A 25401-nucleotide genomic window follows, 5' to 3' on the forward strand; every position below is an offset into this window, starting at 1 on the left:
TGAGATTTATTAAGACACAGTAGGCCACGTTGCGTGGCCTCGAGTGACTCCATAAATTTATACTATATAATAAAGAGAGAGCCCAAACCTTTGAGGCGGGTAATCTCAGGAACTACAACACCAATCACAACACCCAATACTGCGTTGGAAAGGGCAGTTGCAGCAGAAGGACATAGGCTATGCCGACGCCCACCATATACATTTAAAAGGTAAAAGAACCGTACCAGCAAAGTAGTCCCTTGTGGGCGTGTCTGCGTTGTGCTGGGGGCCTGTGGTACGTACGTTCCGCCCTTCATGCCATGTCTCATATAGTGTGCTAATCCCACCCTGCTCCCTTTAAATACCCCTGCACCCCATAATAATAACCCACCTTACTCCTTAAAATACCCCAACACCTGTAAACACTAACCCATCTTAACCCTATAAATATACCCTGTACCCCAAAAACTAAACCTACCCCTAAACCCTAAAAACACCCCTGTACCCCAAAACCCAAACCTAGCCCTGAACCCTATAAATACCCCTGTACCTCAAAACCCAAACCTACCCCTGAACGCTAAAATACCCCTGTACCTTAAAACCCAAACCTACCCCATAACCCTTAAAATACCCCTGTACCCCAAAACCCAAACCTACCCTGAACCCTAAAAATACCCCTGTACCCCAAAACCCAAACCTAGCCCTGAACCCTAAAAATAACCCTGTACCCCAAGACCCAAACCTACCCCTGAACCCTTAAAATACCCCTGTACCCCAAAACCCAAACCTAGCCCTGAACCCTAAAAATACCCCTGTACCCCAAAACCCAAACCTAGCCATGAACCCTTAAAATACCCCTGTACCCCAAAACCCTAACCTACCCCTGAACCCTAAAAATACCCCTGTACCCCAAAACCCATACCTATCCCTAAACCCTAAAACTACCCCTGTACCCCATAACCCAAAACTATATCTGAATTCTTAAAATACCCAAACACCACACAACATATACCTCAGTACCCCAAAACATATACCCCAATACCCATACTTACCTTATCCAAACATTTAAAAAAACATGCTTTTACCATTCTTGCATTTACAACGAATTTCGTTGTAATGTATGCTTGGTAAAAGCATATAAAATGTAATGCCATGTGTTATAATGGCATTGCGGAGTCATGGTACTTTCTAAATGAAAGTATGCAGAGTGATGGTATGCGGAAAGAAAGTTGCGGAATAATGGGTGTTTACCCTCCCCTGGTAAGTACATTGGTGGCACGGCGGCCGACATCTCCAGCAACATATGCATATTTTTTCACCACCCATTTGAAAAATGCACAGGTCTCTCTCATTGATGGCCACCACCGACATACACTTTTAGACACACCTCCCGCCACAAGTTCTAGAATTGCGAACTTTAGAGCTGGGGAGCTACGTTCAAATTTCTGCATCAGCTCAACATCCTGTGATTCCAGGCAAATCACTTTGTCTCCCCGTGCCTACCACAAATGAATGTGTTCTTCTGTAATGTAAATTGTGCTCATGCCATGTTGTCGAGTTCGTGCTAAATAATATTGTAAGGAAAAATAAAGTAGGGAAACTCGAGTTCACACACTACTGAACGCGCACTCTTAAGTGCATCAGCAGTGCACTGTGAATCGGAGCGTTTCACAGGCCTATCACAGATAATAAATGCTATCAAAACGAAACGGACAACGTCGGGACGGGCTGCTATATATATATATATATATATATATATATATATATATATATATATATATATATATATATATATATATATATATATATTTATCTGGAAACCCTCAAACCACTTCCTGAATTCTCCCAACGGCAGTCAGGCGAGGAAAGAGACACAGACCTCCGAGGTTTTCAAGTGGGCAGTATTTTATTAAGTGACCCAACACAACGCGTTTCAAGCCCGTAAGCCCTTGATCACGTTTCACAGATTGAATACACCATCATCTAAATTTAAAGTGCAAAGGTGCCCCTCCCACTGTTTGCATCATAGGTCACATGTGTAAGGACATAGAAAAAATCCTGTTTGTATTGTTTCCATCTATATTAACAACAACACTGTTTATATAGGAATATTTCTATTGGCACATGACAGAAGAAATATAACATAGTCCTATTGACATATGTACATGACTGTGGATTATACATTGTCAATGTGCCACTGAACTCATTTAAAATAATAAATACAGTTCATATTAATTAAAACTACTTCTCGTGAAAGGCTAAATCCCTTTCTAGTAGCCATATTTTCCAACAGTAATCATGGGGGAATAAATAACCGGTTAAATCCGTTTTATTAAGTACCCCTATGTTGTATAATTTGTTATAAGATGTTAATGTAATTCAAAACAGTTCATTTGGTTTTCACACACTACATGGTCTATAGTAATGGAGGGGTTTTAGAAAAGTGCTAAAAGTGCATCCCATAAAAAATCGTAAAGTGCAAGTGCAAATGGTGTAAATTTCTCAACTTAATCAAATGTATATGCTAGGTCCGATTTACTGTATACCACAAGAACTAAAATTAATTCCTAGATAATACAGGTTAAACAGTATCTTAAAATCCCAAGAACATTTGAATGTATAAAAGAATTATTCAACTTTTGTTGCTATATTTTGAGAAATTATTTGCGAGGGAAAATACGTATACAAAATTTATATACAATATTATTTACAAGGACAAATTCATGTATTTACAAAACTGGAATGTTGAACCAACGTGTCAAGCCCATGCCTTGCTCAGCTAGTTCTACAGAAAGCTACGCATGTCTTCCGTTGTGTTCAACCCATTGGGCCATTTGCAATCTAAGTCCAAAATATATTTGGTCTCCAGTTGCCGGAGTTGGCGTTCTCTATTGCCCCCTCTCCTCTTTCTGCTTACAGCGTCAATTACATAGTAAGAAAGGCAATTGATGTTATTGGCATGCACTTTCTTAAAATGTCTGGCAACAGGATACGTTGCATCGCTGTGCAGGATGGCCCTGATATGCTGCAATATCTTGACGTATATATATATATATGCAACCAAGTGTAGTCTTCAACATATCCGCTCTGGCGAATGAAACAGACCACGCAACTCCAACGTGAAATTCGGCATGTAGATTTATTTCAGTAGAGCCACCAGATCCGTCGCGTTTCGGGCATCCGCCCTTGCTCACAGATCAGAAAATTCAGTCTCCACAACTTAAATACAGTTTTTTTCGCGGTATTATTCCGCATTTTTTTCAAAGACCCCACGTGATCATGGAAATAGAGGACACACTACTATATATAGGCATAGCGGTCTGTTTCTACATTCATAAACCCTCCGATAGTATATTCAAGGTTCATAATTGTGAATAAAACTTTATGCACAATGCAAACGGTTCAAAAATAATAATGAAAACCACTGAATACAATAACATAAAATACATTACATATTGTATAAAAAACTGTGTCCACGATATCTAGACAGTTTTAAAAATGATCTCAAGCCCGATAAAATTGGCTGAAAATGACACGGGTTTAAACATCGCCATGACGGACCCCCGGAAACAGCGAGAAGGCAGCTGAGACGGGTACTGATGAGGGCAATGGATGGCTGAAATGCGTCTGCCCAGCGTTTCAGGGACATTATTGCCAATGCAAGAAAATCAATAAATCTGTTTTTATTCCCCCGTAGCTGTGTCACACTCTTTCTTGAGTAAGAGGGAGCCTGGATGTTGTGTTTTACCAGCTTGCAGGTGCTGGATTTGTGACACGCCCTCTCGGTCTGGAGCTACGCGGTTTACCTGCAATCTTCGGAGGATTGTTAAAAACGCGTCGCACCCCGGTGTTGGATTTCCACTTGGAGTTGATTAACACATGGGGAGAGAGGAGGCAAACACGGTGTTTGCCTGATACGGGGGACAAAGGACACATTTACCTGCTAATCCGGCTGCAGTGGCGTGGAATCACGGTCCAATATTTTTGGAAGCACCACTTGGTGTTTTAGAAATCCTTTCACTGTATGGGCTCTAACGAAGGATTTCAACGCCCAGCATGAAGCGGGACTGTAGGAGAGCGCAAGATGTCTGACATCTGTGAGGCAAAGGTGGGGCCAGTGATCACATGATCAAGAGTGGTCACAGGCTTAAACATCGCCATAACGGACCCCCAGAAACAGCGAGAAGGCAGCTGAGACGGGCACTGATGAGGCCAATGGAAAGCTGAAACGCGTATGTACAGCGTTTCAGGGACATTATTGCCAGTGCAAGAATATCAATAAATCTGTTTTTATTCCCCCGGAGCTGTGTCACACTCTTTCTTGAGTAAGAGGGAGCCTGGATGTTGTGTTTTACCAGCTTGCAGGTGCTGGATTTGTGACACGCCCTCTCGGTCTGGAGCTACGCGGTTTACCTGCAATCTTTGGAGGATTGTTAAAAAACGCGTCGCCCCCGATGTTGGATTTCCACTTGGAGTTGATTAACACAGGGGGAGAGAGGAGGCAAACACGGTGTTTGCCTGATAAGGGGGACAAAGGACAGATTTACCTGCTAATCCGGCTGCAGTGGCGTGGAATCACGGTCCAATATTTTTGGAAGCACTACTTGGTGTTTTAGAAATCCTTTCACTGTATGGGCTCTAACGAAGGACTTCAACGCCCAGCATGAAGCGGGACTGTAGGAGAGCGCAAGATGTCTGACATCTGTGAGGCAAGGTGGGGCCAGTGATCACATGATCAAGAGTGGTCACAGGTTTAAACATCGCCATTACGGACCCCCGGAAACAGCGAGAAGGCAGCTAGGACGGGCACTGATGAGGCCAATGGAAAGCTGAAACGCTTCTGCCCAGCGTTTCAGGGACATTATTGCCAGTGCAAGAAAATCAATAAATCTGTGCTTATTCCCCTGGAGCTGTATCACACTCTTTCTTGGATATATATATATATATATATATATATATATATATATATATATATATATATATATATATATATATATATATATATATATATATATATATATATATATATATATATATATATATATATATATATATATATATATATATCCAAAAATAAGTTGCCCCCATTTAGAGAAACCACTTCAGGTAGGTTCAAAATCGGTGTTTTATTTGAAGAAAGCTGCAAACAGGCTGTGGAGAAGTGTGCACCCAAATTGCATTGCCTGACGCGTTTCATGCGCATAGCGCATTTCCTCAGAGGCAGTTGATCGTCTGTTCACAGCATGGAGTGTCATTATAGCACCTTGACCTCGTGTCTAAAAGGGCGTGGGCGCGCCCCCAGGCATTCTGGTAAAAGTAGTCCTTAGGATTCAAAAACTCGAGTGAGTTGCTCGTGACAGTGAAATGGATCCAAATTATAAGCACCGTGGGCTGGGCAGGCTTCAAACACCAGCAGGTCTGCACAGTGATGCTTTCTCCAACACGACCTTCCTGCCCTTTGGTGTGCAGCCTCACCTGACGCTGCACGGGTCCATGAGGCCATGGTCGGGTTTTCTCTACGACCGGGACCGGCCGTTGTAAATCCAAAAATAAGTTGCCCCCATTTAGAGAAACCACTTCAGGTAGGTTCAAAATCGGTGTTTTATTTGAAGAAAGCTGCAAACAGGCTGTGGAGAAGTGTGCACCCAAATTGCATTGCCTGACGCGTTTCATGCGCATAGCGCATTTCCTCAGAGGCAGTTGATCGTCTGTTCACAGCATGGAGTGTCATTATAGCACCTTGACCTCGTGTCTAAAAGGGCGTGGGCGCGCCCCCAGGCATTCTGGTAAAAGTAGTCCTTAGGATTCAAAAACTCGAGTGAGTTGCTCGTGACAGTGAAATGGATCCAAATTATAAGCACCGTGGGCTGGGCAGGCTTCAAACACCAGCAGGTCTGCACAGTGATGCTTTCTCCAACATGACCTTCCTGCCCTTTGGTGTGCAGCCTCACCTGACGCTGCACGGGTCCATGAGGACATGGTCGGGTTTTCTCTACGACCGGGACCGGCCGTTGTAAATCCAAAAATAAGTTGCCCCCATTTAGAGAAACCACTTCAGGCAGGTTCAAAATCGGTGTTTTATTTGAAGAAAGCTGCAAACAGGCTGTGGAGAAGTGTGCACCCAAATTGCATTGCCTGACGCGTTTCATGCGCATAGCGCATTTCCTCAGAGGCAGTTGATCGTCTGTTCACAGCATGGAGTGTCATTATAGCACCTTGACCTCGTGTCTAAAAGGGCGTGGGCGCGCCCCCAGGCATTCTGGTAAAAGTAGTCCTTAGGATTCAAAAACTCGAGTGAGTTGCTCGTGACAGTGAAATGGATCCAAATTATAAGCACCGTGGGCTGGGCAGGCTTCAAACACCAGCAGGTCTGCACAGTGATGCTTTCTCCAACACGACCTTCCTGCCCTTTGGTGTGCAGCCTCACCTGACGCTGCACGGGTCCATGAGGCCATGGTCGGGTTTTCTCTACGACCGGGACCGGCCGTTGTAAATCCAAAAATAAGTTGCCCCCATTTAGAGAAACCACTTCAGGTAGGTTCAAAATCTGTGTTTTATTTGAAGAAAGCTGCAAACAGGCTGTGGAGAAGTGTGCACCCAAATTGCATTGCCTGATGCGTTTCATGCGCATAGCGCATTTCCTCAGAGGCAGTTGATCGTCTGTTCACAGCATGGAGTGTCATTATAGCACCTTGACCTCGTGTTTAAAAGGGCGTGGGCGCGCCCCCAGGCATTCTGGTAAAAGTAGTCCTTAGGATTCAAAAACTCGAGTGAGTTGCTCGTGACAGTGAAATGGATCCAAATTATAAGCACCGTGGGCTGGGCAGGCTTCAAACAGCAGCAGGTCTGCACAGTGATGCTTTCTCCAACACGACCTTCCTGCCCTTTGGTGTGCAGCCTCACCTGACGCTGCACGGGTCCATGAGGCCATGGTCGGGTTTTCTCTACGACCGGGACCGGCCGTTGTAAATCCAAAAATAAGTTGCCCCCATTTAGAGAAACCACTTCAGGTAGGTTCAAAATCGGTGTTTTATTTGAAGAAAGCTGCAAACAGGCTGTGGAGAAGTGTGCACCCAAATTGCATTGCCTGACGCGTTTCATGTGCATAGCGCATTTCCTCAGAGGCAGTTGATCGTCTGTTCACAGCATGGAGTGTCATTATAGCACCTTGACCTCGTGTATAAAAGGGCGTGGGCGCGCCCCCAGGCATTCTGGTAAAAGTAGTCCTTAGGATTCAAAAACTCGAGTGAGTTGCTCGTGACAGTGAAATGGATCCAAATTATAAGCACCGTGGGCTGGGCAGGCTTCAAACACCAGCAGGTCTGCACAGTGATGCTTTCTCCAACACGACCTTCCTGCCCTTTGGTGTGCAGCCTCACCTGACGCTGCACGGGTCCATGAGGCCATGGTCGGGTTTTCTCTACGACCGGGACCGGCCATTGTAAATCCAAAAATAAGTTGCCCCCATTTAGAGAAACCACTTCAGGTAGGTTCAAAATCGGTGTTTTATTTGAAGAAAGCTGCAAACAGGCTGTGGAGAAGTGTGCACCCAAATTGCATTGCCTGACGCGTTTCATGCGCATAGCGCATTTCCTCAGAGGCAGTTGATCGTCTGTTCACAGCATGGAGTGTCATTATAGCACCGATTTTGAACCTACCTGAAGTGGTTTCTCTAAATGGGGGCAACTTATTTTTGGATTTACAACGGCCGGTCCCGGTCGTAGAGAAAACCCGACCATGGCCTCATGGACCCGTGCAGCGTCAGGTGAGGCTGCACACCAAAGGGCAGGAAGGTCGTGTTGGAGAAAGCATCACTGTGCAGACCTGCTGGTGTTTGAAGCCTGCCCAGCCCACGGTGCTTATAATTTGGATCCATTTCACTGTCACGAGCAACTCACTCGAGTTTTTGAATCCTAAGGACTACTTTTACCAGAATGCCTGGGGGCGCGCCCACGCCCTTTTAGACACGAGGTCAAGGTGCTATAATGACACTCCATGCTGTGAACAGACGATCAACTGCCTCTGAGGAAATGCGCTATGCGCATGAAACGCGTCAGGCAATGCAATTTGGGTGCACACTTCTCCACAGCCTGTTTGCAGCTTTCTTCAAATAAAACACCGATTTTGAACCTACCTGAAGTGGTTTCTCTAAATGGGGGCAACTTATTTTTGGATTTACAACGGCCGGTCCCGGTCGTCGAGAAAACCCGACCATGGCCTCATGGACCCGTGCAGCGTCAGGTGAGGCTGCACACCAAAGGGCAGGAAGGTCGTGTTGGAGAAAGCATCACTGTGCAGACCTGCTGGTGTTTGAAGCCTGCCCAGCCCACGGTGCTTATAATTTGGATCCATTTCACTGTCACGAGCAACTCACTCGAGTTTTTGAATCCTAAGGACTACTTTTACCAGAATGCCTGGGGGCGCGCCCACGCCCTTTTAGACACGAGGTCAAGGTGCTATAATGACACTCCATGCTGTGAACAGACGATCAACTGCCTCTGAGGAAATGCGCTATGCGCATGAAACGCGTCAGGCAATGCAATTTGGGTGCACACTTCTCCACAGCTTGTTTGCAGCTTTCTTCAAATAAAACACCGATTTTGAACCTACCTGAAGTGGTTTCTCTAAATGGGGGCAACTTATTTTTGGATTTACAACGGCCGGTCCCGGTCGTAGAGAAAACCCGACCATGGCCTCATGGACCCGTGCAGCGTCAGGTGAGGCTGCACACCAAAGGGCAGGAAGGTCGTGTTGGAGAAAGCATCACTGTGCAGACCTGCTGGTGTTTGAAGCCTGCCCAGCCCACGGTGCTTATAATTTGGATCCATTTCACTGTCACGAGCAACTCACTCGAGTTTTTGAATCCTAAGGACTACTTTTACCAGAATGCCTGGGGGCGCGCCCACGCCCTTTTAGACACAAGGTCAAGGTGCTATAATGACACTCCATGCTGTGAACAGATGATCAACTGCCTCTGAGGAAATGCGCTATGCGCATGAAACGCGTCAGGCAATGCAATTTGGGTGCACACTTCTCCACAGCCTGTTTGCAGCTTTCTTCAAATAAAACACCGATTTTGAACCTACCTGAAGTGGTTTCTCTAAATGGGGGCAACTTATTTTTGGATTTACAACGGCCGGTCCCGGTCGTAGAGAAAACCCGACCATGGCCTCATGGACCCGTGCAGCGTCAGGTGAGGCTGCACACCAGAGGGCAGGAAGGTCGTGTTGGAGAAAGCATCACTGTGCAGACCTGCTGGTGTTTGAAGCCTGCCCAGCCCACGGTGCTTATAATTTGGATCCATTTCACTGTCACGAGCAACTCACTCGAGTTTTTGAATCCTAAGGACTACTTTTACCAGAATGCCTGGGGGCGCGCCCACGCCCTTTTAGACACGAGGTCAAGGTGCTATAATGACACTCCATGCTGTGAACAGACGATCAACTGCCTCTGAGGAAATGCGCTATGCGCATGAAACGCGTCAGGCAATGCAATTTGGGTGCACACTTCTCCACAGCCTGTTTGCAGCTTTCTTCAAATAAATACACCGATTTTGAACCTACCTGAAGTAGTTTCTCTAAATGGGGGCAACTTATTTTTGGATTTACAACGGCCGGTCCCGTTCGTAGAGAAAACCCGACCATGGCCTCATGGACCCGTGCAGCGTCAGGTGAGGCTGCACACCAAAGGGCAGGAAGGTCGTGTTGGAGAAAGCATCACTGTGCAGACCTGCTGGTGTTTGAAGCCTGCCCAGCCCACGGTGCTTATAATTTGGATCCATTTCACTGTCACGAGCAACTCACTCGAGTTTTTGAATCCTAAGGACTACTTTTACCAGAATGCCTGGGGGCGCGCCCACGCCCTTTTAGACACGAGGTCAAGGTGCTATAATGACACTCCATGCTGTGAACAGACGATCAACTGCCTCTGAGGAAATGCGCTATGCGCATGAAACGCGTCAGGCAATGCAATTTGGGTGCACACTTCTCCAAAGCCTGTTTGCAGCTTTCTTCAAATAAAACACCGATTTTGAACCTACCTGAAGTGGTTTCTCTAAATGGGGGCAACTTATTTTTGGATTTACAACGGCCGGTCCCGGTCGTAGAGAAAACCCGACCATGGCCTCATGGACCCGTGCAGCGTCAGGTGAGGCTGCACACCAAAGGGCAGGAAGGTCGTGTTGGAGAAAGCATCACTGTGCAGACCTGCTGGTGTTTGAAGCCTGCCCAGCCCACGGTGCTTATAATTTGGATCCATTTCACTGTCACGAGCAACTCACTCGAGTTTTTGAATCCTAAGGACTACTTTTACCAGAATGCCTGGGGGCGCGCCCACGCCCTTTTAGACACGAGGTCAAGGTGCTATAATGACACTCCATGCTGTGAACAGACGATCAACTGCCTCTGAGGAAATGCGCTATGCGCATGAAACGCGTCAGGCAATGCAATTTGGGTGCACACTTCTCCACAGCTTGTTTGCAGCTTTCTTCAAATAAAACACCGATTTTGAACCTACCTGAAGTGGTTTCTCTAAATGGGGGCAACTTATTTTTGGATTTACAACGGCCGGTCCCGGTCGTAGAGAAAACCCGACCATGGCCTCATGGACCCGTGCAGCGTCAGGTGAGGCTGCACACCAAAGGGCAGGAAGGTCGTGTTGGAGAAAGCATCACTGTGCAGACCTGCTGGTGTTTGAAGCCTGCCCAGCCCACGGTGCTTATAATTTGGATCCATTTCACTGTCACGAGCAACTCACTCGAGTTTTTGAATCCTAAGGACTACTTTTACCAGAATGCCTGGGGGCGCGCCCACGCCCTTTTAGACACAAGGTCAAGGTGCTATAATGACACTCCATGCTGTGAACAGATGATCAACTGCCTCTGAGGAAATGCGCTATGCGCATGAAACGCGTCAGGCAATGCAATTTGGGTGCACACTTCTCCACAGCCTGTTTGCAGCTTTCTTCAAATAAAACACCGATTTTGAACCTACCTGAAGTGGTTTCTCTAAATGGGGGCAACTTATTTTTGGATTTACAACGGCCGGTCCCGGTCGTAGAGAAAACCCGACCATGGCCTCATGGACCCGTGCAGCGTCAGGTGAGGCTGCACACCAAAGGGCAGGAAGGTCGTGTTGGAGAAAGCATCACTGTGCAGACCTGCTGGTGTTTGAAGCCTGCCCAGCCCACGGTGCTTATAATTTGGATCCATTTCACTGTCACGAGCAACTCACTCGAGTTTTTGAATCCTAAGGACTACTTTTACCAGAATGCCTGGGGGCGCGCCCACGCCCTTTTAGACACGAGGTCAAGGTGCTATAATGACACTCCATGCTGTGAACAGAAGATCAACTGCCTCTGAGGAAATGCGCTATGCGCATGAAACGCGTCAGGCAATGCAATTTGGGTGCACACTTCTCCACAGCCTGTTTGCAGCTTTCTTCAAATAAATACACCGATTTTGAACCTACCTGAAGTGGTTTCTCTAAATGGGGGCAACTTATTTTTGGATTTACAACGGCCGGTCCCGTTCGTAGAGAAAACCCGACCATGGCCTCATGGACCCGTGCAGCGTCAGGTGAGGCTGCACACCAAAGGGCAGGAAGGTCGTGTTGGAGAAAGCATCACTGTGCAGACCTGCTGGTGTTTGAAGCCTGCCCAGCCCACGGTGCTTATAATTTGGATCCATTTCACTGTCACGAGCAACTCACTCGAGTTTTTGAATCCTAAGGACTACTTTTACCAGAATGCCTGGGGGCGCGCCCACGCCCTTTTAGACACGAGGTCAAGGTGCTATAATGACACTCCATGCTGTGAACAGACGATCAACTGCCTCTGAGGAAATGCGCTATGCGCATGAAACGCGTCAGGCAATGCAATTTGGGTGCACACTTCTCCACAGCCTGTTTGCAGCTTTCTTCAAATAAAACACCGATTTTGAACCTACCTGAAGTGGTTTCTCTAAATGGGGGCAACTTATTTTTGGATTTACAACGGCCGGTCCCGTTCGTAGAGAAAACCCGACCATGGCCTCATGGACCCGTGCAGCGTCAGGTGAGGCTGCACACCAAAGGGCAGGAAGGTCGTGTTGGAGAAAGCATCACTGTGCAGACCTGCTGGTGTTTGAAGCCTGCCCAGCCCACGGTGCTTATAATTTGGATCCATTTCACTGTCACGAGCAACTCACTCGAGTTTTTGAATCCTAAGGACTACTTTTACCAGAATGCCTGGGGGCGCGCCCACGCCCTTTTAGACACGAGGTCAAGGTGCTATAATGACACTCCATGCTGTGAACAGACGATCAACTGCCTCTGAGGAAATGCGCTATGCGCATGAAATGCGTCAGGCAATGCAATTTGGGTGCACACTTCTCCACAGCTTGTTTGCAGCTTTCTTCAAATAAAACACCGATTTTGAACCTACCTGAAGTGGTTTCTCTAAATGGGGGCAACTTATTTTTGGATTTACAACGGCCGGTCCCGGTCGTAGAGAAAACCCGACCATGGCCTCATGGACCCGTGCAGCGTCAGGTGAGGCTGCACACCAAAGGGCAGGAAGGTCGTGTTGGAGAAAGCATCACTGTGCAGACCTGCTGGTGTTTGAAGCCTGCCCAGCCCACGGTGCTTATAATTTGGATCCATTTCACTGTCACGAGCAACTCACTCGAGTTTTTGAATCCTAAGGACTACTTTTACCAGAATGCCTGGGGGCGCGCCCACGCCCTTTTAGACACGAGGTCAAGGTGCTATAATGACACTCCATGCTGTGAACAGACGATCAACTGCCTCTGAGGAAATGCGCTATGCGCATGAAACGCGTCAGGCAATGCAATTTGGGTGCACACTTCTCCAGAGCCTGTTTGCAGCTTTCTTCAAATAAAACACCGATTTTGAACCTACCTGAAGTGGTTTCTCTAAATGGGGGCAACTTATTTTTGGATATATATATATATATATATATATATATATATATATATATATATTGCCACAGAACTCCTCCCAGCAAAGAAGAGACCCAGGGGAACATTTGGAGGCTCTTTAATGAACAAAGTGGCGGATGCATTTCTAGCCGGTATTGGCCGTCGTCAGCGCCCAAAGCCTCCACAGATGAGACACACTCTGCTGGTGAACACCGCCTCATAAGAACTCGTTGTAGTGAGTCCGCACCACCCCCTTTAAGATGCAGCACATCTGTGCAGCGTCCCGTGCTTTGAAGGAAACTGCAAGCCCCAGAATCCTGTGTGGTAGGTCCTAGAGGGTGTTGCTCGGGGGGAGGGGATCGATGATAAAATCCAATGTCCTTGTGGCAGAGATTCAGCAAAGTGTGCGCAAAAAAGAACGAAAATAAAACCAAAGTGTGACGGTTTCATTTCTTCAGCTTTGCAGTTCATCAAATGTCCTTCTCAGGTCCCCCATACTGCCTCAGCCTCGGATTCCAGGCGGGGACTACACTGACAATCCAGGCAGCCCAGCGCGAGGTTTGGATAACCTCGTCACCACCAACTTGCTTTCCCGGGCTCCAAGGCGGACTTTTGGACCATTCAAATAACTTTGAAGATAAGAATGGCAGAGAACTGCCACAGTTCGTGCCAGTGACGTTCAAGCCCAAACGAAGCAGGGATCCCTGTAATGCGTCTCTGGCTGACGCATAATAGATTGCCACAGAACTACTCCCAGCAAAGAAGAGCAGAGTGTGATAACTTGCTAATGTGTTATAAAATGTCATATGCCTTTAACTCATGGAATCTCATTAAGAGATTCTGACTTAGAATGTGGACTTCTCTGGAAGTCAGTTGTTGACGGATCTTCGTGGGTGAGGTTAATAAATATCCACGTACCTGCTCTTCAAGTTTCCTGCTTCTTTATTTAATGTGTCAAACACCACATTAAATTGGCGACGATCGGGCGACCTCAACACGGAGAACGAAAGGAAGATTTTGACACCCCTCCTCCAGCGGCTGTATTTAAAGAAAGGAAGCAGTGACTTCCCTGTGGCAGTTCCTTAAATGATGTTCGACACACAAAAATGATCTGGTGAGGAGAGCGGTGGGCATTTAAACTCGGCGGAATTTACTTAAAATAATTATTTAATCAATTCAAGGAATCGATTTGATGTTTAAAATTAATGAGCGCGACCATTGAAAATTGAGGAGAACGTTGGGAGCGCGAGCTGAGTTAAACGCGAGCTGCCCGAGGAGAAGGAGAATGTCTGCTGACGTAAGCACAATCTGAAGAGCGTCTTACGTCACGATCTCCATGCGTTCCAGCCATGCGTTTCATTCTTGAAGAGCCTCCATGCGTTCCAGCCGTGCGTTTCATTCTTCATGAACAATGCATCTTTCATCATATTATCACGCTGTTCTAACTTTGAGATCAGCTGTGTGTTTCATTCTGTAAACAGCGCATTCTTTCTTAAATTGTCACCGTGTTCCAACTTTGAGATTCTCTTTATTTTGTCACAATCTCACTATTCTAAGGCATAGTATTCCAAGGCATTGTGTATTATTAGTTCCCAGCAAACTGAGACAATTGTTTTTCTCCAGCTTGAAGATAAAGACAATTCCACGGCATTGTGTAGTATTAGTTCCCAGCAAATTGAGACACATTTTTTTCTCCAGCAAGAGTATAAAAACAATTGCCAGCTTGAACATGCCAGCTTGAACAAAAAGAAAATTGGAATTGACTTTAATATATATTAAAAAAAAGCGTCTCTTTCACATTAAACAAATAAACAATAAAAAGGGATAAGTGCATTATAAAAAAAATGCAGAATGTTACTCAACCAGCATTTTTTCTGGTAAGTCCTGGAGAATCTAATGTTAAGTGGAAAAATTTTTTTGCGAATTATGCCAGAGTATGTGGTACGAATTTAAGTGCAGAAAGGAAACTGGCTCTTCTACTACATTGTCTCGGTGGAGAAGGACAAGATGTTTTGGAACACCTACCGGATTTATCTGCTGCAGAGCAAAGGAATCTAAATGAATATGAGATCGCTATATTACAATTAGACCGTCATTATTTACCAAGATTAAGCACTATAATGGAACGTTACCATTTTGGTTTAAGGGAACAAAAGAAAGATGAGACAGTCGAGGAATATGTATCTTCTTTAAGAAAATTAGCATCTTCGTGCAACTTTGGTCAAACACTTGATGAAAGGATTCGTGATCAATTCGTTTTGAGATGTGCACATGATGACATTAGGAAAGAGTTATGGTTAAAAGATGAACCTCCTCTTGAAGAAGTTCTAGTTATCGCTAAGCAAGTTGAACATATGACTAAGTGTGTGGGTGAATTGAAGAAAGAAAAGGAGAAACCTGATACTAAAGAAGAAACTAAAGTTGATGATGTTGTGTGTCAAATAAAAAAACAGGAGAGTGCTAGTGGACAGGAAAAACAGGGTGCAACAGCAAATGTAATGAATCCTAACATGCCTAATACTTTGTATTCTCAATCTAGTAGATTTTCGTGTTTCAGATGTGGTCAAAATTCACATTTAGCAAACTCTCCAATTTGTCCTGCATTAAAAGTTGTGTGTAACTTATGTGGGAAGAGAGGACATTATGCAAAGTTTTGTAGAACAAGGATGTTAAAAGGGGAAGTCATAAAAAAGAAATGGTCTCAACCTCAAGTTAGAACTATTAGTTTTGAGATAAAATGTAATGAGATTGACCATCCCTCACATTTAGTGAAAGTAGAGAATAAGATGATTAACTTTAAATTTGATTCTTGTTCTCGTATTACCTTGATTGATGAGAAACTATTTAAGGATACCTTTCCTGACAATCCAAAATTAATGAGATCGGATATTTTACCCCTAGGTTATAGTGATAAACCAATAAAAATGTTAGGCTATTTCTTGGGTGAAATGGAATTGGGTAGTCGCATAACTGTTGGGAAAATATATGTAGCAAAAAAAGGTGATGCATTAATAGGGTGGCTACATCAAAGAGAACTTGGTGTGACGCTTGATCCAAATTCTATTCCTCAAGTGAAAATTCAAGAATTGAATGAGTGTGTTGAAGGTTGTGTGAGTGATGACTTATGTAATGTTTTTTCAGAAAAATTTCCAGATGTTTTTAAAGAAAAATTGGGTTGTTTACGTGGTTATAAACATCATATCAAACTGAAAGTGAATGCCATTCCTATTGTAGCAAAAGTGAGGAGAATTCCTTTGTTAGAACAAACCAAGGTTAAAGAAGAAATTGACAAGCTGATTAATAATGGGATAATTGAGCCAGTTGAGGCAACAGAGTGGTTGGCTCCCATTGTTATTGTGAAGAAACCAACTGGCGAAATTCGTCTTTGTGTTGATTTGAGATCCCTAAATAAGGAAGTTGTTGTAGATAGGTTTCCGTTACCCAACATTGATGAGTTGGTTGGCACTTTGGGTGGAGCAAAATACTTTACCACTCTTGATTTAGCTTCTGCCTACCACCAGGTGGAACTGGATGAGTCTTCACAGGAGCTAACGGCTTTCATCACTCCCATGGGAACTTTTAAGTACAAAAGAATGCCATTTGGGCTTGTTTCGGCAGCCTCTGTTTTTCAAAAGGATCATGGCTAAGATTCTGAGAGGTTTGCCTGGGGTGAAGTGTTATCAGGATGATTTGTTAATATTTGGGAAAAATTTGAAAGAACACAATGAACGTTAGTGTCTGGTTCTTGAACGTTTGGGTGAAGCTGGTATGTCTCTGAAGAAAAGTAAGTGCAAATTCGGTGTGCGAGAAGTGAATTATCTGGGACATAGAATTACAGGTGAAGGTGTTTTCCCTAAAAAAGAACTAATAGAGACTATTTCAAAGATAAATGAGCCTGTTAACAAGGATGAGTTACTTTCATTTTTAGGTATGGTTGAGTTCTACGGAAAGTTTATCACTAATTTTGCAGAGAAAACTCATAGTATGAGGAAGTTGACTGCCAAAAGTTCTGTTTTTGATTGGACAGATGATTGCAGAAAAGAATTTGAAGGCATAAAAAATGAGTTAAATAAGGCTCCATCTTTACATGCTTTTGTTCCTGGTCTTCCGACTTTTATGTTCACCGATGCTAGTGATAAAGATCTTGGGGCTATTTTAACGCAAAGAAAAGATGGGCATGATTTCTTGATCTGTTGTTCTTCTAGATGTTTAAAGGGTGCGGAAACAAACTACTCCGTTATTGAGAAGGAGTCTCTTGCAATTTTTTGGGCCTTAAGGAAATTTAGAAATGTAATCTGGGGCTCTAAGGTGTGTGTTTTATCAGATCATAAACCCCTAAAAGAGGTTTTTTCAAAGAAAGGTCTAGATGCCATTTCATCAAGAATTAGGAAATGGATTATTTCATTACAAGAATTTGATTTTGAAGTTGATTACATTCCTGGTGTAGCCAATAAGTCAGCAGATTGCTTGTCTAGGCTAGTTGCTGTGGAGAATGTTTATGAAGAAGATATTTTTGATACAGATGACAGTACAGATGACAGTATCAGAGTATGTGAAGTTACTGAGGGGGCAGTTGAGGAGTGTGAATGGAAGACTGAGTTGGAGAAGGACGAAGAAATTTCCAAACTTATTTCTGCTTTAAAAAGTCATACTTGTTTAGAAAAACCATGGTTGTTAGTTTCAGATGAACTTTCTATTACTGATGATGGTCTTCTTACTCGTGGGACAAAATTAATTCCACCTGTTGGTATCAGAAAAAAATTGTTATCCCATGCTCATTGTGGTCATCTTGGCATCGTTAAGACTAAAGAAATTCTTTGTTTGCAGTTTTGGTGGCCTGGGATGGATCTGGAAATAGAGAGAATGGTGAGAGATTGCCCTGAATGTTGTGCTAGCGACAAAATCTTGAAGACTAGACAAATGCCTATGGTAAAGAGGATTTTACCCAATCTTCCTTGGGATGAGGTTGCAATTGACATTGTTGGTCCTTTGTCTGGGGTTTCTGATACTCCATACTTGATTGTCTTAATAGACTTATATTCAAGATGGATTGAGGTTTCTGCTGTGAGGGACATAACCTCAGATGCTGTCATCAAATTCTTGGATGGTATTTTTTTAAAAGAAGGTTTTCCTAACAGTTTACTTTCAGATAATGGACCTCAGTTTTGCTCAAAGCTATTTGAGGATTATTTAAAGATGTGTGGTGTAACCCATAAGAGATGTTCCTTGTATTATCCTGAGTCAAATGGTGCGGTTGAAAGAGTTAATAAGACTCTTAAAGAAGCGATTCAGTTGGCCAGGTCATCTGGGTTGGATTGGAAGATCTCTCTTAAAGATAGAATTAACAGTTACCGGATGGCTCCTCATTCGACCACTGGAAGATCTCCTTTTGAATTGTTTAAGGGGAGAGTTCCCAATACGTTGTGGTGTCCTGGTTGGATGAAGCTGAACAAAGGTTTGGTTGATAACAGTATTGGTGAATGGAGGTGTAGAGAATTAGACAAACAAGTTTCTAGGAAGGAATATTTTGATCGCAGAAAGTCTGTTTTGTTTCAAAAGTTCAAAGTTGGTGATCTTGTTCGCATCAGAGCTCCTGTTGGGTGTAGGTCTTGGTCGAAGTTCACTGAAGTTCGCTCTGTAGTTAAAATCTTAAGAAATGCTGTCAAAACGGATGATGGAAGGATTTGGAATAACAGTCGTGTGGTTCTGGTTGATTCAAGGTTGCCTGCTGTTGAAAGTGCCCATCCTGTTGGAGGTAATTCAGGCAATTCCCGTTACTTTCCTCCTTTGTCTTCAAGTTTGCCTTCTTCTTCTAGGTTGGGTCAGAGAGTACGTAGACCTCCTTTATACCTAAAGGACTATGTTTAATTTTCTTATTTAGTTTTTTTATCTTGTTAGAAAGGGAGATGTGTAACTACTTGCTAATGTGTTATAAAATGTCATGTGCCTTTAACTCATGGAATCTCATTAAGAGATTCTGACTTAGAATGTGGACTTTTCTGGAAGTCAGTTGTTGACGGATCTTCGTGGGTGAGGTTAATAAATATCCACGTACTCGCTCTTCAAGTTTCCTGCTTCTTTATTTAATGTGTCAAACACCACACAGAGACCCAGGGGAACCTTTGGAGGCTCTTTAATGAACAAAGTGGCGGATGCATTTCTAGCCGGTATTGGCCGTCGTCAGCGCCCAAAGCCTCCACAGATGAGATACACTCTGCTGGTGAACACCGCCTCATATATATATATATATATATATATATAAAAATGTCACTGTTCGTTTGTTCAAAATCTCAAATCTCCGAAAGTTCTTCACCGATTGCTTTGAAATTTTGACACAACGTTGCATTCAAATACGAGCGTGTTTTTATATACACAACGTTGGATTCAAAAACGCGCGTGTCAAATATGTGTGTGTTTTTAATCGAAAGCACAAACACACATAAAAATGTAAATGTGCGTTTGATAAAAATCTTTAAAATTTCGACATAACTTTGAATTCGAATAAGCGCGTGTTTATATATAAACAACGTTGGATTAGAATACGCGTGTGTCAAATACGCGCATGTTTTTAATCTAAAGGACTAACAGACCCTATCGATTGGGTTGCCGCTCAATGACTACAATAGACGCATAGAGACAATAGTCTACATACATTAGGGTGGACAGTTGGTGGCAGGATGGCAGACCAGGAAGTGGGTGGAGGGAGGGGGGAGGAGTTGGTTCACTTGGCAACATTAAGAAAGAACGCATAGAGACAATAGTCTACATATATTAGGATGGACAGTTGGTGTCAGGTTGGCAGACCGGGAAGTGGGTGGAGGGAGGGGGGAGAAGTTGGTTCACTTTGCAACATTATCACGTGTTTATATATACACACAACCTTGGTTTCGAATACATGCGTGTCCAATACGCGCGTGTTTTTAATAGAAAGGCTGAACAGACCCTATCGATTTGGTTGCTGCGCAACTAATACAAGGGACGCATATAGACAATAGTCTACATATATTAGGATGGACCGTTGGTGTCAGGATGGCAGACCGGGAAGTGGGTGGAGGGAGGGGGGAGGAGTTGGTTCACTTTGCAACATTAAGAAAGGACGCTTAGAGACAATAGTCTAAATAGATTAGGATGGACAGTTGGTGGCAGGATGGCAGACCAGGAAGTGGGTGGAGGGAGGGGGGAGGAGTTGGTTCACTTGGCATCATTAAGAAAGGACGCATAGACAATAATCTACATATATTAGGATGGACGGTTGGTGTCAGGATGGCTGACCGGGAAGTGGGTGGAGGGAGGGGGGAGGAGTTGGTTCACTTTGCAACATTAGCGCATGTTTATATATGCACAACGCTGAATTCGAAAATGCGTGTGTCCAATACACGCATGTTTTTAATCGAAAGGACGAACAGACCCTATTGATTTGGTTGCTGCACAACAAATATAAGGGACGCATATAGACAATAGTCTACATATATTAGGATGGACAAAAACATATTGTATACCCACAAGCATTGTGAAATTAAACAGATTAGAAACGTGCACTTACTCTTTTCTTTCTCTTCCATTTAACCAGACTGAGCCACAGCAACGCGTGGCTGAGTACAGCTAGTATATATATATATATTTGAAGAAGCGGCGGGAGCCGCGAAACGCGTCTCTGACTTTGGGCGAATAAACAGCGTAAAGAAGGAATTTGGGTCCGTATCCTGTTTTCTGGCTAATGCGCGATTGAGGCGTATGCCTTAGTGCTTTCAGGATTCTATTACGTGTGATCAAGGCAGGGATCTGCCAAAACGCGTCGTCAGGACTGGTGAAATAAACTAGAAACTGCACCGAGAAGGGTCTGCCTCGTTTTCTTTTCTAACCCATTTGGAGTTGGCGGCTGAAGCGCGCATTATTGAGAATATATATATATATATATATATATATATATATATATTACCTACTGGCGATAGCCAGTAGGTATATATAGTTAGGATTTTTTTCCTATGGGACTTTTGAAAATTCTATGTCTAATAATTTTGGCGTTTGTGGACGGAATCGGCTGAAATTTTCAGGAAAATGGCACATTTTGTTTCTGAGCAGCTCCTGAAAATTTGGGGGGGGTTCGTCAAGGGGGGGCCGAGAAAAAAGGGGGGTCCCAAAACACGTTTTTCCCATGTTAATTTCCATAGGGCGGTTGGACTCACTTTTAGCCCGAACGGCTGAATGGATTTCCACGAAACTTGGCAAAATTGTAGGGACTGTTAGCCCGATGTGCCTTTGCTAGGTCTCAATATATGTGCTTCAGTGGATTTTGAGAAATTAACGTTTAAATCAAGATATATATCTGTAACAGCGCTCCGGGCAGCTATCCGGTTAGCGAACCTTTCGCGTATCGGAACTTTGCAAAGCGAAGCTGATTGGCTCTCCGGTGTCTGTCAACATTCTAAACAGTCCGGTGCGGCCGCCATCTTGTCTCTCGGTAGGATCGAGAGACAAGAGGAGGCCAAAACAAAGGGGGAAATGAAGGAAAGGGGGCAAGGTAGACCCCTCCTGACCCCCTAGGATTGATGAGGGGGATATTATAGAGCCACGCCGGGCCCAAAAAAAAAAAAAATCTGATTTTTTCGCCGTAGAGACGCGTCTTGGTAAGCGAACCGGGCAGCTAACTGGGCAGCTAACCGGGAAGCTAACCGGCAGTGTAACGGGAGTCTGAGGAGTAGCTGATTGGCTGTCAACATTGTAAACAGTCCGGAGCGGCCGCCATCTTGTCTCTCGGTAGGATCAAGAGACAAGAGGAGACCAAAACAAAGGGGGAAATGAAGGAAAGAGGGCAAGGTAGACCCCTTCTGACCCCATAGGATTGATGAGGGGGATATTATAAAACCACGCGGGGCCCAAAAAAAAAAAAATCCTGAGGAGTAGCTGATTGGCTGTCAACATTGTAAACAGTCCAGAGCGGCCGCCATCTTGTCTCTCGGTAGGATCGAGAGACAAGAGGTGGAAAAAAAAAGGTGTAAATGAATGAAAGGGGTAAGGCAGACCCCTCCTGAACCCCTAGGATTGATGAGGGGGCTATTAAAGTTCCCTGCGGGGCAAAAGAAAAAAAAATTGCGATTTTTCGCGGTAAAGGTGCTTCCTTGTACGTTAACCGGGCAGCTAACCGGCAGCGTAACGGGAGTCCGACATATTGTGTTTTTTGAACGTTTGTGATATGTGCACGTGTGGATTTTGTCTAATTAAGGTTAAAAAAATATATATATAGCTTTAAGCGTGTTCTGGCGCGCTTACGTTTTGGATTTGGTTTGCGCTGCAGAGACGATACGTCACGGTTATGCGATGCATCATGAGGCGTCTCACGGGCTACGTGATACGTCACTTAATAAAGAATATATTTTACAGCTATAGATATTAGCTTTTAAAAAACCAATGAAATTCACAGAAAAAACCATAGGTTATAGACCATATATAGTTAGGAATTTGCATTTACAAAACCTTGAAAATTCACTGAAAAAACCATAGGTTATAGACCATATATAGTTAGGGATTAGCATTTAAAAAACCTTATTTTATTTGCACAAAACCATTGAAATTCCATATATAGTTAGTTGCACTAACTATATATCGCGGACCCGCAATCCACTGCTAATGATGTCACATATTACATCATTCATTACATGGTCAGTGACATCACTGATGACATCACTGATGACATCTCAAATGACATCACTGATGACATCACTGATGACATCTCAAATGACATCACTGATGACATCACTGACATCTCATTTGACATTACTGATTACATCACTGATGATATCATTTATGTGATAATACATCTTCAGACTCTAATATAACCTTAGATACATTCAGTGTAAACAGGCACTCACAGACTGTCACACATCCATGGAGTTACTCACACACCTAGTCAGTCATGCAAAGAATCAATCACATCTCCATTTCCTCAACTATACAGTTATACACACCTTACTTATTCAAACATATAGTAACACATATTTACTCTCTTATACAATCCTTGATACAAGTTCACAATGATTCATACAGCCACTCACACATTCACTGGCTCGTATGTTCAGTTATTTATATATGTCAACTCTCACATGGAGTGTGTTTTACATATGTACTTACTTTGACATGTAGCACTGAGATATCCATTCACTCACCAATATACTCATGCACACAGTCAACTGTCCATACAGCTGTTTCTACATGCACTTTTGAACCCATACACCTAGGGAATCAACTGCTCACACATCTATGCACAGAGTTATACACCTCCCAGCCACCCACACACATACTCAGTCTCCCATACAAATACTTGGGCAACCATTCAATAACCCATATAGTTACTGATATAGCTACTGATTTAAACATGCAGCAGTTTACAGAACAACATAAATAATGATTGCCAAATTAAGACACTTTAATCACTAACCCATACACTCAGTGAGACACATTTAATCATTCTCTCATACAGTCAGTCATGCACCTACTAAATCCTTCAACCAGACACTTATACATCCACTCATTCTTCAATATGTAAGACATATTTTAACTTTACAGAAACATACAGTCACTGGGTGTTGTCATCAGTGATGTCATCAGTGATGTCATCAGTGATGTCATTTGAGATGTCATCAGTGATGTCATCAGTGATGTCACTGACCATGTCATGAATGATGTAATATGTGACATCATTAGCAGTGGATTGCGGGTCCGCGATATATAGTTAGTGCAACTAACTATATATGGAATTTCAATGGTTTTGTGCAAATAAAATAAGGTTTTTTAAATGCTAATCCCTAACTATATATGGTCTATAACCTATGGTTTTTTCAGTGAATATATATATATATATATATATATATATAGTTAAAAGGTCAAAATCATTTTCATATGGTTTAACATTATATCATTTGGGGTTCTGTGTGCAGTTGGTACCTCCATTATGTTCTGTTGGAGGGTATTGCTGTAATAGTGATAGTCATGAGGGGTACTAGGCTTACAAAAGCTCCTTTTTGACAGTAGTACCTTTACACTGGTAAATTTTGCTCCCCACCTGCCGTTTCACCAGTCGGAGACCTAAGTCATCACTTTTGAGACACTTTACTTTCAGAGTTTGTAAATAGTCCAAAGTAGTAAAGTTACTCAAGAATGTAAAATAAAATTAACTAGTAGCAAATAACATGTGCAGATTTATCTTTGTGACTATGCTTCAAATTATTAATCCCAAAGGGAATCAAACAGTGATGCAGCAGTAAAGCACACTAACCAGAGTATGTCATTAACTGGTTTTCTAATGGAAGACAGCCACTGGTACATAGTGAAAGACACACAAGCACAAACAAACTCACACCCTGGAGGTGCTGGAGAATGGATCTGTCTGCATAGCCTATTCTTAGCTAGGCCACATAGTGATCATGGCCAGCAGCAGACAGTGCTCAGGACTCACCTGTCTGCAGGTAAGTGTATGCCTGTGTCCAGATGTCATCAGTCAGCTGCCCCGTTCTTTTCAGGTACTGCAGGACGTAGATGAGGGGGGCAAATGTTAGCATATTTTGTTCCCCGCAACCGTAAGGCATCTGGATAAGATTGTTGAGGTTCTGCAAAGCCGAACCCATGATGTCACCTGGAAATTTAGAACCACTTTAGAAAAAGTATCATAAAAATATCCAAGCACTTGGACTACTCAGAAAACTAGTGAATTAAAGGGAACTCAGTCTCTGTACCAATTCAATCACTGGCCATCTTTCAGATGGGGTTTGTGCTGTGTAGTTGTGAAACATACACTTATTTAGAGAAAATTAAAGACGCTCTTACCAAAGACATAAATGTGTGCCTTTTGAGACCCTGGGACGATATCAGGGAGGACCAGCGAGATCTCCTGTGAAACTGAAGACCCTACAGGAAATAAAACAAGAATCCTTTTAAACACACAAATCCTAAGATGGAAAACAGATAAAATTGCCTCTTACGATTAATGGTTATAGGATATCTACAACATGCCTTTTTTTTAAAATCATACATCAAATGATCTAATGGAAACATTTGTAGATATGTGGAGGGTGATCTTGCATACGAAATTAAGTGATGGTACAGAGGGTGGTCCTCTGACTCATTAAATCAGTGGGTTTGTGAATGCTAAAACCATTTTTTCTTATATATTTAACATATTAAGCATTTGTTTTCCACATTGTTAAATGATTTTAGAAATGGATATTGAATCACTAATTGGAAGGGACTTTTATTGGGCCTTACCCCCGTAATACAAATGGCGTACCCTATGTGTCAATGTTTTGAGAAGGAAATTGGATTGTGATCCACCAGAATTCCTTATTTTGTGAACTAATCTATTTGTACATAAGTCATGTACAAAGTAATTCAGTGGTTGCAAAAGCCAGTAGGTAAATTGTGACCACTTTTTTGTGACAAGGGGCCTGATGTTAAAGCAATTTTACAGTTACAAAGGTCAAATTTGCTCCTTTGCGACCGCAAAGTGGCTTTTA

The 25401-nt window shown here is 43.4% G+C and overlaps 1 protein-coding gene across 1 annotated transcript in view; it reads right to left on the bottom strand.

The window, feature by feature from the left end:
• Positions 1 to 25401, bottom strand: part of LOC147706478 (alpha-2-macroglobulin-like protein 1) — a 384979-nt gene that overhangs the window by 127131 nt on the left and 232447 nt on the right. Inside the window, exons 23-24 of the mRNA XM_086929616.1 lie at positions 24716 to 24796; positions 24348 to 24524 (exon numbers count right to left, since the gene is read on the bottom strand). Of these exons, the coding sequence (XP_086785742.1) occupies positions 24348 to 24524; positions 24716 to 24796 (258 nt within the window). The remainder of the gene's footprint in view (positions 1 to 24347; positions 24525 to 24715; positions 24797 to 25401) is intronic.

Source organism: Lissotriton vulgaris, chromosome 7 (assembly GCF_964263255.1).
Source record: "Lissotriton vulgaris chromosome 7, aLisVul1.2, whole genome shotgun sequence".
In the NCBI taxonomy this organism is placed as follows: domain Eukaryota; kingdom Metazoa; phylum Chordata; class Amphibia; order Caudata; family Salamandridae; genus Lissotriton; species Lissotriton vulgaris.